We start from the raw sequence: 12,720 nt of genomic DNA on the forward strand, positions 1-12,720 counted from the left end.
TTGTGTGTTTCTTTCTTTCTTTCTTTCTTTCTTTCTTTCTTTCTTTCTTTCTTTCTTTCTTTCTTTCTCTCTTTCTTTCTCTCTCTCTTTCTTTCTCTCTCTCTTTCTTTCTTTCTTTCTTTCTTTCTTTCTTTCTTTCTTTCTTTCTTTCTTTCTTTCTTTCTTTCTTTCTTTCTTTCTTTCTTTCTTAGAGGCCTGGTGCATGAATTTGTGCAGGGTTGAGGTCAGGCCAGCCTGGCCAGGGGACATGGCGGTTCGCTGGCTTGCCTGCTGGTAGAATTAGTAGTCAAAGGGACACTTTGCATATTAGCCTTTTATTATATAGGGTATACATATTTGAGAGAAAGAAATCTATTGGTTGCCTGCTGCACATGCACTGACCAGATCTTGGGCCAGGGAAGTGCTAGCAACAAGGTAAGTGCCCTTGGTGGAATAGAACCTGAGACTTTTTGGTCTGCAGATGTATGCTCTATCCACTGAGTCAAACCAGCTAGGGCCAAAATTACAATTCTTAACAGATTAAGTGAAGGACTTCAATATAATAAAGGCCACATTTGAAAAGCTAACAAGTAACATCGTGCTATGCAGAGAAAATTTTAAAGCTTTTCTTCCTGATCAGGATTAAGACAAGGGTGCCACTGTGACTACATCTATTGAACAAAACTAGAAGTCCTTGTCAGAATACTTAGCCAAAAAAAAAAAAAAAAAAAAGATATCCAAAATGTATAAATCAGAAAGAGACATGTTAAAATGTCTTTCTTTGTCTGAATACATATGACATGATCTTGTAAACAGAAAATTTTAAAAACTGCACCAGAAAATAGAAAGAACTGGAAAGTGAACTCAGGAATGACATAAGGTACAACATAAACACACAAATGGCTTGTGTCCCTGCACACTCTCAATAGAGTATCTTCAAGACCCTAGAGACATGTATGGCTGTTTCAGAGGAAAGTGAGGAAATAAAACTTCAAATGGCTAAACAACAAGGAGATAACAATCTAATGAAGCAGTGGCCCATGTGTCTAGTAACTCTCTGTCCATGAACATGAAATAGGGCCCCCTCAGCTCATAAAAGCCAGCCCAGCCCTGACCCTGCAGCTCTGGGACAGAAGCCTAGTCACAGGGTCCCCAGGTGTTCCCATTCCCTGATCAGGACTGAACACAGACCACTCAGTATGGGGTTTGGGCTCAGCTGGGTTTTACTTGTGGCTCTTTTAAGAGATAATTTATGGAGAACAAGAGACACTGTATGTGGACATGAGTGAGAGAAACAGTTTGTATGAGAGTTTCCTTACCTGAAACACAGAGTTTGTGTGTTTGCAGGTGTCCAGTGTGAGGTGCAAATGGTAGAATCTGGAGGAGGCATGGTGCCACCTTGGGGTGGGGGGACTCTGAGACTCTCCTGCAAAGGATCTGAATTCACGTGCAATGACTATTATATAAGCTGGGTCCAGCAGACCACAGGAAAGGGACAGGAATGGGTAGGTTGCATAAGAAACATATCCAACAGTCACACCATGGAATATGCTGAATCTGTGAAAGGCAGAGTTACTATCTCCAGAGATAATCTAAAAGCACTGCCAACCTACAAATGAGCAACTTGAGAGCCTAGGGCATGGCCATATATTATTGTGCAAGGGTGAGCCCAGACACAAATCTCCCTGAGGCAGACAACAGGGCTGGGCTGCAGGGGTCACTCAGGACACCAGTGGGCAGTCAGGGCCCCAAAATCAGCACAGGCAGCCCAGTAGCAAGCTCACAGGGAGGCTCAGCCTGGATCCTGTTGGAGGCTGGGTCCTGACATCTTTATCTGACATTGGCTCCTGGACCTTCTCCAGATTCATGATCAGGACAAAGACAGCTCAGAAAAATAGAGCTGGTCAGCCCTGATGGAAAAGAAAGGCACACAGACAATGGCTGTGAGCCTTATGCAAGGACAGCAGGGTCCTGCCCATAGCAGCTTCAGAGGATGAGTCTAAGGACGACCACAAACCAGGGGATGAGAAAACTTTCAGCTCTGACATAACCTCTGTATCAGGATGCATGGAGGCCTCCCCAGTGGGTGCAATGACCTCAGGGTACTGGAAGGGGGACTGGCTCAGGGAGACCTGTGTCACGGAGTGGGGACTGGTGGGGTTACTGTGATGGGCAGGGGCTAGAGTGGATGGACTCCCTCCAGTGCAGAGGAGAGACCTCCAAGCTGCCTCGCTCATGTTTCCAGATTTGGGCAGAAGTGGAAGATGAAGGGCGAGGCTTGAAAGCTGAGAGGCATCACCACAAAACCTGTGGTCAGACTCCTGGGTTCACCTAAAATTGTTATAACAATTTAAAGGGAGGAACTCATGCATTCAGAGTGGACAGCAACCAGCAATGAGGAACAAGTCAATAAGCCCAAAGCAGGAGTGAGAGTGGGGTCTGGTTCTCAAGTGAAGTTTCCACTGTTTGACCCTCTCCTTGTACAGAAGGTCTGGGTCAGCTTCTGCTTCCAGAATTGCAGCTTCTAGAGGGTTCTGAGCATCCTGAGATTGACATCCTGCACTGGAGCGGTTCTCAAAGGTGTGGATTCTGAATTGATCCGTGAGCTGTAAGGTGTGAACACAGGGAATAATTGCAGTTTCCAGATGGCCTTTATTTCAAAACACATGATCAGGTCTCTTCAGGGGTTCACAAATCCTTTCTTCTGATATCTCATTAATAGGTAAATATCAGTTAAGTGATTTTTAAAAAGATACACCTTCTCTGCATTTTTATTCATCCTCCATTTGTAGTGTTAGCCCATAATGAGCTCACAGGCTCTTCCCAGATAGTCAACCTCCAGGTTTCCTTCCCCCTGGGACTCAGGTGGGCACTGGGAGGGCAAGTCCCAGAATGACTCTCTGTGACAATGGGCAGGTCCATGTCCACACCCATATCAGAGTGCCTGCTAGTCCAGAGTCAGTCCCTGTGTTCCTCTGAGAGAAGGTGAGTCTAGAAGGCATGTTCCCTGGAGCTGGACTGAGACAGGGACGGCACCTGCATGGTCATCTGGAAGCCTAGGGCCCTCAGTTGGCTTATGGGAAGGAAAGTTCTTTATTGTTCAATTATTTGTAAGTCAAAGTTGACATGAAAATGTTATTCTACAAAAAAGTATCATTACTCAATTTGGAATGTTGAGTCTACCTAACAGGTATCTTTGGATTTGAGAAGATGTTTGTATATAATGTTAATCTATTTTATTAATGAAATGAATGCCTATTAAGATTAAAATAATGTGATCCACTCATCTACTCCAGCATTTATTTTATTTTTATATTAAATATATAAAACATTTTTGTTATTTTATTTTTATTCTACACAATATTATAGATGTGTTCCTCTATTTCCCCCCATTTGTCTGCCTCCACATGGTTCAAGCACCAGCCCAGGCCTTCACCATTTATTGTCTGGTATTTACGCACATAAGTTCTTAGGTTAATCTTGTCCTTCTCCCTCCTCCACCCTTCCCTCTGAGATTCCTCAGTCTGATCTATTTGTCCCTGCCTCTGGTTCTTTCACTTATCAGCTTATTTAGTTCATTAGATTCTACCTATAAGTTGGATCAGGTGATATTTGTCTTTATCTGAATGGCTTATTTCCCTTAGAATAATACTCTCCAGTTCCTCAGTGTTAAATAAAGTATCAGAGTTCCTTTATTTAGAGGGGGAGAATACAGTGTATTTTATTTATTTATTGATGTAGTATTTATTTTTAGAGAGGGGGAAACAAAGAGGAATAGAGAGATGGAAACATAGATGATAGATAAACATACATCATATGTGTCCAATTGGGAAGCAGGGGCTTGGGTGTTTATGGGAAAGTTAACCATCAGGATGGAGCATCAAGAATAGATACACTCCTAGCCCTTCCTGGAACAAGGAGTCCTGAGAACCCAGGGTGCGCCTCCCAGAGTTGGCCTCATTCACCTTGCCCACTGTAGCCCTGCCCACCAGGGCAGAGCACAGCCTCACCTGACAGGTGACAATGCTGCTGCCTTCTCTCCTCCAAATTCTGTGAACTCAGATAGGACCCTCCCTTGCAGGGCTATGGCTGAGCAGCAGGGGGCGCGCAGGGCCCAGGAGGACAGGCTGCTGCCCCAGGAGCAGGTGCAAAGGGAGCTGGGCAGGGGTATCCTCTGAGGCCTAGAGCTTCCTCTCTTCATACAAACAATTCTGAGGGGGGATCCCCAGGGGACTCCCAGCAACACACCCCTGAAGCAAAGAGTTGACCCACCCTTATCTCTGACTCCCTGGAGCAAGCCTGACCTGCTCCTGCATCTGGGTATACAGGACATGCAAAAACACGGACACCCACGTTCCTGCCCTTCAAAGTCTGTGTTTGTATCCTGGGTGCATTTGATCAGCTAACTAAGAACATCACACCCAGGCCCAGAACCCATATGTGGTCCTTGCCCATGTGCTATATACAGAGAAGAGGGGCAAATGTGGATTTCATAGCAGAGAAAAATATTTGTGTGTGTGTGTGTGTGTGTGTGTGTGTGTGTGTGTGTGTGTTTTATTAAATAGAAGTGCAGTGAGATTTGGCCACATGCCAGGATGTGCAGATGGGACCTTCAACCAAAGGAACTTGAGGTCATACTAGTAAGAGGCTCCAGAACCACCAGGAGCTTCTGGGGGAGGTTTAGCTGTGTCCCTGCATCTGGAAGCTCCAGGGATGAGCTTCCTGCTGACTTCCTAAAGTCCTGGTTTGAGGTCTACCTGCAGCATCATTGGGGCTCAGTAAGGCCAGGTCACTTTACTCAGAGATGTCAAAACCACAAGATGTCCCTGAGGGAGCAATCTGACCTCAGGGCACAGCCTTCACTACTAAGACTAGAAACACTGAGAGGTCAATGCCCTGTGAGCCCAGATAGCACCCTCCCCTGCAGAGCCAGAGTGAGCAGCAGGTGGCGCACAGTGCCCAGGAGGACAGGCTGCTGCCCCAGGAGCAGGTGCAGAGGGAGCTGGGCAGGGATGTCCTCTGATGCCTGGAGCTTCCTCTCTTCATACAAACAATCCAAACTGAATGTTGATGATGACTGTTGGTTGACTGTGAATATCCTGCTTTATCAGAGCATTTACCAAACTCAATGAGACATGAGAACCACACACACAGGGGTTATTCTATGACTTTGGGGTATCTGAATTGTAAGGGACTGGGGTAAGGATGGATTTATTACCTCAGTAGAGGCAGCATATTGGAGACACGCTGATCCAGGAAGAAGACATTTAGATATTAAAGCTCAGAGCTGGTCCAGGTGGCCACATGTCACTAAAACATGGGCCCACAAAGAGAAGCATGTCATTTGGTGGCTTATTCCTCAGTGGAGGAGCTGTGTCTGCACAGAGTTCAGGGCCCTCATAGGTGACAAACCTCCAACCATGATTAGGACCTGGATCCTCAGACTCTCAACTGAGCCTGGTCCCTGTGTCATCCATCTTCACTCAGGTGGGGTCAAGACCTCAGCTATGAAATACTCTCCAAACAATTTGCTTTGGTTTATTTATTCCAGTGGGGTTTTGTTTGTTTGTTTGTTTGTTTGCTTGGTTTTTTTTTATCCAACAGAAAATCTTCATCTAAATAGGAACCCACCTGATTTCCTCCTAGCTTCTTGATGACATGAATTGCCTCCAGATTACCAGAGCATTTCAATAGATAATAGCTTCTACAGCTAACTTAGTAAAGTGATCTGTGTGATGAGTACGAAGTTTTGAGGATAATGTTGTTCCCGCAATGTTCACTAAATATTGGTGGACTGTATCTTCATCAGAGCCATTATCAAGTGCAGAATTCAAGAGAGCCTTTTTGCTGTCTTTGTGGCTTCTCTCCAAACGGCCTAAAATGATGCTCTGAGGTTGAAACTTTTGTGAAATTAGAGTCTGCTTCCCTTAGCAATTCTGCTGCAAAAATGGGAACAGAGGTGATGCCATCACCAACTTCACATTTCAGAACTCTTGACATATGAACTAACACTTCAGCTGCTGGATTATCAACACATATATTTTTAGGATACCTGCACCATCTTTGGTCCCTATAAAAGAGGCATCCTCTCACTACTTCCCAGAATTGTGCCCAAGCCTTTGAGTAGCAAGGTGCTCTTTACCAAGTCTCCCATAGTGATGGACCAATAAAGCAATAGAGGATCTGTCTCTGCTCTCTCTTCATCAGCATCATCCTGGGAGATATTGACAGGTGCCAGGATGCCATGGCTCCAAAGAGGTGACCACTCACGCTTCTTTCTCTCAGCACACAGCCTGGATCCTAGGGGAGAGAAGCCAGATGTCACATCACAAGCACAGAGCTTGTGGGAGTGGCCTTGACTGCTCATATTATGTGACAACTTCTAATTTTTCCCACAGGGCCTACCACTATGAATCTAATGTGATTGACATCCCTCCACAGTTGCTAATTTCCACAGTGTCACATCTCATTTTCCCCAGTAGACAAACTCCTCCCTTCCTGGGAATGAGCACACCTGAGTAACCCACACAAACCCACATACCTATAGGCACACCTGATGTTTTTTCTTCTCTCTGATCAACAGTGTGTACCAGTTTCCGTCCAAACACACCTTCCCCTCTGGCCAGGTTGGAAAAGTGAACATCTTTAAACACCAAGGGACAGGAACACGGATGAGAAGGGCCACACCTGCTCTGGATGTCAGGTGCTCTCCCTCCACAGCCCTGGAACAGATCATCCTCCATATCTAGGTACTCACCAAAAACCCAGCTTGTTCTCCTTGAGCTGCTCCTGGGGCCTCTTCAAGGACCTGCATCCATAGGTAAGAGTTTATGACTTGATCATCCAACAAGATTATTGATGACCCAGGTGGTAAGACTTTGCACTCAAGGCTTTGTTTGTAAAAAAAAAAAAAAAAAAAAAAAATTGAGGAAATAACATTTCAGAAGCTAAAACCAATGGATGAAAATCACCCTGAGCACAGATGGGCCCACTAACTTGTGTCTCAGAGTGAGCACAATGGGCTATGCTGTCTTCTCCACTGAAACTTACTCATATGATCTCAAGCACAATCTTAGAATTTATGGGCACGAGGTATCAGGGATTGTGTTTAAAGGGCCTGGCTCCTGGGTAGAGAACTGCCTTCTATCCTTTGTGAGTTTGTCCCCTGGCTCACTGCTCCCTGCAGTTCCACTGTCAACAGTCACAGAGGGTCCCCCACAAATATCAGAAAACATGTTCCCTGAGCTAAACAGGCACTGCTGTGTCACATGGTGGACACTCCAGAATGCTGAGTGCACACCAGTCCTGGTGACAGCACCTTCATGTGCAAGCTGAGGGCCTGGCACTAGAGGTCTGGGCTGTAAATGGTTATGATCCTCAAGTTCTAACCTGAGAGGCAGCCTGAGGCCCAGGGAGTCCTTGCAGAGAACCACCTGCCTACAAGTAGCAGGACTGGGGCTACCAGTCTTTCAGAAATTCCATGGAAGGCTTCCCCATGGCAGACATGTCTGCCTTGTCTCAGGAAGCTGGTTCACACCTGTCCTCAGACTTTGAGGCTCAACCACTAGGGGGCACTGTCATCTCCACCATCCTGCCCCAAGGTGTCTCCTTAGAGGATTTATGTGCAACCTGCACTGGAGAACCATAAAAATCCCCTTTTCCTTCCTGATGAAGTGTGTCTCTTACTATTCACAGACAAGTTTCTAGAATGTGCAGACCAGCCTCATGCCCCTGAGTGCTGGCCCAGGCACCCTGATCCATCTACCCACCCCATATGACCACAGAGAGGGAGGAGCCTCCTGGTAGCCCAAACATGTCCTCCGCTGGGGAAGACATGCAAATGTGGCGCCTCCCCTGCTCATGAAAGCCTGCCAGGCTGGGTCCCTGCACACCCAGGAGAGGAGCACTCCTGTGTGAACCCCTTCTCAGTGTCCACACCATGGGGTCTGTGCTCATCTGGGCTGTGCTTCTCTTCACTGTCAAAGGTGTGTCCCTGTGCATCAGGCTCATGGGGACTGGGTGGCATTGGGCAGTTCTCAGTCTATGTCTCTGTTTGCAGGTGGCCTGTGCCAAGTTCAGCTGGTGGAGTCTGGGGGAGGCGTCGTGCCACCCGGGGGGTCTCTGAGCCTCTCCTGCAAAGCCTCTGGATTCACCTTCACTAACTATTCCATGTACTGGGTCCGCCAGGCTCCAGGGAAGGGGCTGCAGTGGGTGGCAAGAGTGAGTCATCCAACTGGAGATAAAGACAGTGGTATGCTCCAGCAGTTCAAGGAAGATTCACAATCTCCAGGGACAACCCTACCAACACAGTCTCTCTTAAAATGACCAAGCTGACATCTGAGGACACGGCTGTGTATTACTGTACAAGAGACACAGTGAGGGGAAGTCAGTTGAGCCCTGACACAAACCTCCCTGAGGAAACAGAGGGTCTGGGTTGCAGGGGATGCTCATGACCAGCAGGGGGCACTCTGAATCTTCAGGTAATGCTTGTCTATGCTTGGGCAGGTGTAGAGGGGCAGGGACAGACTTCCTATTGTGGTGGGTGTTTTCCTCACCTCTCCAAGTTGCTCTTTGCTCCCAGGGAAGAGCATGTCTTGTTCTTGGAACCTCTAAGTGCTCACATCATCACTGGGACTGGAAAGAGAAGGAGCACTGTGTTTGCAGGTGAGTGATGAGCAGTCACTAGAGATTTCCCTTCACCAGTTCCTAAAGGACCTGCTCCATGAGTAGATCAGCCTGAAGATCCTCATATCCCTGATGGGGACACATTTCCTTTAAAGGGAAACAGAACTGACATGTCCTAGGGTTTAAGCTCACACTCTCTGGCACAGTCGGTGCGCCTCCATGTTAGAGCATTGACTTATGACCCAGGATGTCATAATTAGATTTGGGTGAGGGCACATTCCCAGGATGTGAATTGGTTCCTCAGCAGGGGACTGATCCATGATTCTCTCTCACCATTGATGTTTCTATATCTCTCCCTACCATTCAGAAATGAACAAAAAATATCTATAATAAAAAAGTTTAATGTTTTTATTATACCAGATGTCCTTCTGGATGAACTGGGGATGCAAGGGAAGCCCGGGTCCTGAGTCCTGGGTGCCTGCCCGGGTCAAAGGGAAACCTTAGTCTGGTTGCCAGAGGGAAGTCAGTCCTGGAAGCCTGGGTAAAGAAGGCCTACTCTTGCACAAATTTCTTGCATTCTTGCATTGGGCCACAAGTATTTAAAAAAAATAAAAAAATAAATTCAAGCTCTTTTTCCTCAGACTGGTAAAGAGTGCCCTACATGGCCCCTTACTTCAGTCACTCACTCCCATGCCCCTTGCTGTCTTGAATAAAATGTTAGTCATCAATGCACACAACCCACTTCATCTATTCATTTGACATGTATATTATTCCAGAGTCACCAGGACATGTCCCAGACAAGTAGCCTGAAGCTGTCATCAGCCACCTTCATGCAGGAACTTTCTAGATGGATGTTTCCTGTTTCCTGTAGTGACAGAGATTCATTTGAGTCGTCCGCTGTTGTGTACATTGTTTAGAAAGAATGTTAACCCAGAAGGATGCATGGTCTAATAAACATATTATGCTTTTTATTGTAGATATTTTTATTCATTTCAGAGAGGGAGGGAGAGATAGAATCAGGGATCAGCTGCCTTCAGCATGCTTTCTGCTGGGGAACTAACACATGTGACAACACATTATCAGGACAAGAACCACATAAAGTATAAGAGTACACTGACTTACAGGATGTGGTAGCTCAACTGTCAGGTGCTTGATGGGCCAGCACAGACCGATTAGCCTGAGGAAAGGGGATGTCCCTGAACTCTCTCTGGTAGGAGCCTGAGTAACCACAAGTGGTGTCTGAATTCTCACTCCCAACAGTGTACTCAGGGCAGGACTACCAATGAGGGTGAACCAGAGATGCTGATGCTGGAGGAGATGGAGGCTCCTGCAGAAGCTTACAGTGCAGCAATGGGTATCTGAGCAGAGAGTGACTCCATGTGGAAGGTGGGGAATTGAAGGCAACAGGGCAGGAGCTCACAGATAAGTTAACCATCAGGATGGACACCAAGAATAGACAGACTGTTAATTCATCCTGGAACAAGGATCCCAAGAATGCCACTGTTCCTCACAGAACTGGCCTCACTTGCCTGCCCAATATAGCCCCGCCTATCAGGTATCTGGGAGAACAGAAAATCTGATAGCTGACACTGTCTCTGCCACCTCCCCTTCCAGTTCTGAGATGTAAACCCAGCTTAATGAGGGGGTCTCTGGGGACACTGCAATGCACCACTGAAGTTATAGGGGTAACCTATCCCCACCTTTTAATCTCCCTGTCCTGTTTTAACTTTCATCTGGATGTATGGGACAGAAAAGAGCATGGACAGTGCCTGCTCTTCAAAGTCTGTATTTGTATTTTGGGTGCATTTGATCAGTTTCCAAAGAAAGTCACATCTAGGCCTAGAATTCCCATGTGGCCCCTGTTCATGTGCTATGTATAGCAAGAAGGGCAAATGTGGATTTCATAGCAAAGAAAAACATCACTGTGTGTATGTGTGTGTGTGTGTGTGTGTGTGTGTGTGTGTGTGTGTGTGTGTGATTTATTAAATACTAAAAGTGCTTTGAGTGTTGGCCCATTGATGGGATACTCACATAGGACTTTCAATGAGAGGAACCCAAGGACATAAGAGGTCCCAGGGCCCCTGGGAGCTTCTGGATGAGGGGAGGGTCAGCTATGTCTGTGCAACTGGGAGTTCCAGGGAAGGGCTCCCTGGTGGCTTCCTAACTCTATGGTTTGGGGTTTCCCTGCAGACCCATTGGGGCTCAGTAAAGCCAGTTCACTCTATAGAGAGATATCAAAATCATATGGTGTCCTTGAGGGAACAATCTGTTATCTGTCCTCAGGGCACAGCCTTCAATACTAGACTAGAGATGCTGAGAGGTCAATGCCCTGTGAGCCCAGACAGGACTCTCCCCTGCAGATCCAGTGCTGGGCAGCAGGGTGTTCTCAGGGCCTGGAGCACAGGCTGCTCCCCAGGAGCAGGTGAGAGGGAGCTGAGCAGGGATTTCCTCTGAGTCCTGGACCTTCGTCTCTTCATACAAACATTCCAAATGGAAATTTGCACACGACTGCTGAGATGACTATGAATATCCAGCTGTATCAGAGCATTTACCAAACTCAATGAGACATGAGAACCACTCACAAAGGAGATGTATCTATGGTTTCAGGATATCTGAATTGTAAGGGGTTGGAGTAGGGATGGACTTATTACCTCAGTAGGGGCAGCATTTTGATCCAGGAAGAAAACATGTAGGTATCAAGGCCTAGAACTGGTCCAGGTGGCCCCATGTCACACAAAGGTGGGCCCACAATGTGAAGCATGTCCTGTGGGGGCTGGTTCCTCAGAGCTCTGTCTTCACAGAGGTCATAACTTGCCAGATGACTCACCTCCTACTGAGCCTGGTCCCTATGTTAACCATCTTCTCTCAGGTGGGCTCAAGACTTCAGCTAGGAAATACTCTGTCTCATGAATATGCAAAAGAGAGGAGGTAGACTAGGTTAAATATGGGTGAGTCTGTGCCCTGAGAGCATCATCCATAGCCACACCCTCCCCTACAGAAGTGCTCACAGCACAGCCCTCACCATGGACTGGAGCTGGAGAACCTTCCTCCTGGTGGCCATGGCAACAGGTAAGGGGCTCCCATCCTGGGTTGAAGAGGAGACCAGAGAGAATCAAGGGAGATTTCCACCCACTCCTTTCTCCTCTCCATAGGTGTCCACTCCCAGGTGCAGCTGGTACAGTCTGGGGCTGAGGTGAAGAAACCTGGGGTCTCTGTGAAGTTATCCTGCAAGGGTTCTGGATATACCTTCACCAGCTACGGAATTCACTGGGTGCGACAGACCCCAGGAATGGGCCTGCAGTATCTGGGCTGGATCAACACAAATACTGGGAAACCTACATATGCCCAGGGCTTCTCAGAAAGATTTGTCTTCTCCATGGACACCTCTGTCAGCACAGCCTACCTGCAGATCAGTGCCCTGAAGTCTGAAGACACGGCCATGTATTACTGTGCAAGACACAGTGAGGGGAAGTCAGTGTGAGCCCAGACAAAAACCTCCCCACAGGAGAGGCTCAGACCACCAGGGAGTGCTCAGGGTACATGAACACAAGGACCAGCCCAACAGCAGGTGCAGTTGGAGGTTTTGTCTGGTTTTCTGTGGTTTCCTCTTCATGTCACAGTTTCCCTCAGGGAACCTCAGAATTCCTGACTCTGCACTTACCTCAGAAGTCTCTGTGTTGGAAAAATCTGTTGTAAAGAGAGTCACATTTCTCATCTGGACCAAAGGCACAAAGTCTCTTTTAGATCCTCTTGTGTCCAAATTCATCTAATTTTCTGACCCAAATGCCCTGAATCTAGCAAGAGGCTCTGCTGACTTAAAAGTGCTGCTCATATGAATGCTTACTTAAAATTGAAAAATATCTCTATTTCCAGCCGTGGCCAACACAGTTATTTGAACCTAAAGCTGATAAGAAAAACCCCAATGATGACCATCAGTGTCTTGTCACCATGCTCATAGCACAAAGAGTATGTGACACCAGGCAGAGGCAGAAGGAGATACACAGCTAGGCTGATGACAAATAGACATGGGTCAGACTGTTGGACCTCAAAGGGAGGGTGGAGATAAAAGGGAGAGATCAACCAAAGGACTTATGTGCACACATATGAGCCTAACCA

At 47.0% G+C, this 12,720-nt stretch overlaps 3 gene segments (V, D, J or C); all 3 read left to right on the forward strand.

The window, feature by feature from the left end:
* Positions 1-6,501, forward strand: part of LOC118727608 — a 36,147-nt gene extending 29,646 nt beyond the window's left edge. Inside the window, 1 exon segment of the V gene segment in view lies at positions 6,378-6,501. Within this exon segment, the coding sequence occupies positions 6,378-6,501 (124 nt within the window).
* Positions 6,502-7,830: 1,329 nt separating this feature from the next.
* On the forward strand, positions 7,831-8,362 carry LOC118727737. The segment is given in 2 exon segments: positions 7,831-7,964; positions 8,039-8,362. Coding segments are annotated over 2 exon segments (312 nt in total).
* Positions 8,363-11,573: 3,211 nt separating this feature from the next.
* On the forward strand, positions 11,574-12,087 carry LOC118727736. The segment is given in 2 exon segments: positions 11,574-11,673; positions 11,757-12,087. Coding segments are annotated over 2 exon segments (375 nt in total).
* Positions 12,088-12,720: the final 633 nt, after the last annotated feature.

Source organism: Pipistrellus kuhlii, unplaced genomic scaffold (genome assembly GCF_014108245.1).
Source record: "Pipistrellus kuhlii isolate mPipKuh1 unplaced genomic scaffold, mPipKuh1.p scaffold_m20_p_25, whole genome shotgun sequence".
Classification (NCBI taxonomy): Eukaryota; Metazoa; Chordata; class Mammalia; order Chiroptera; family Vespertilionidae; genus Pipistrellus; species Pipistrellus kuhlii.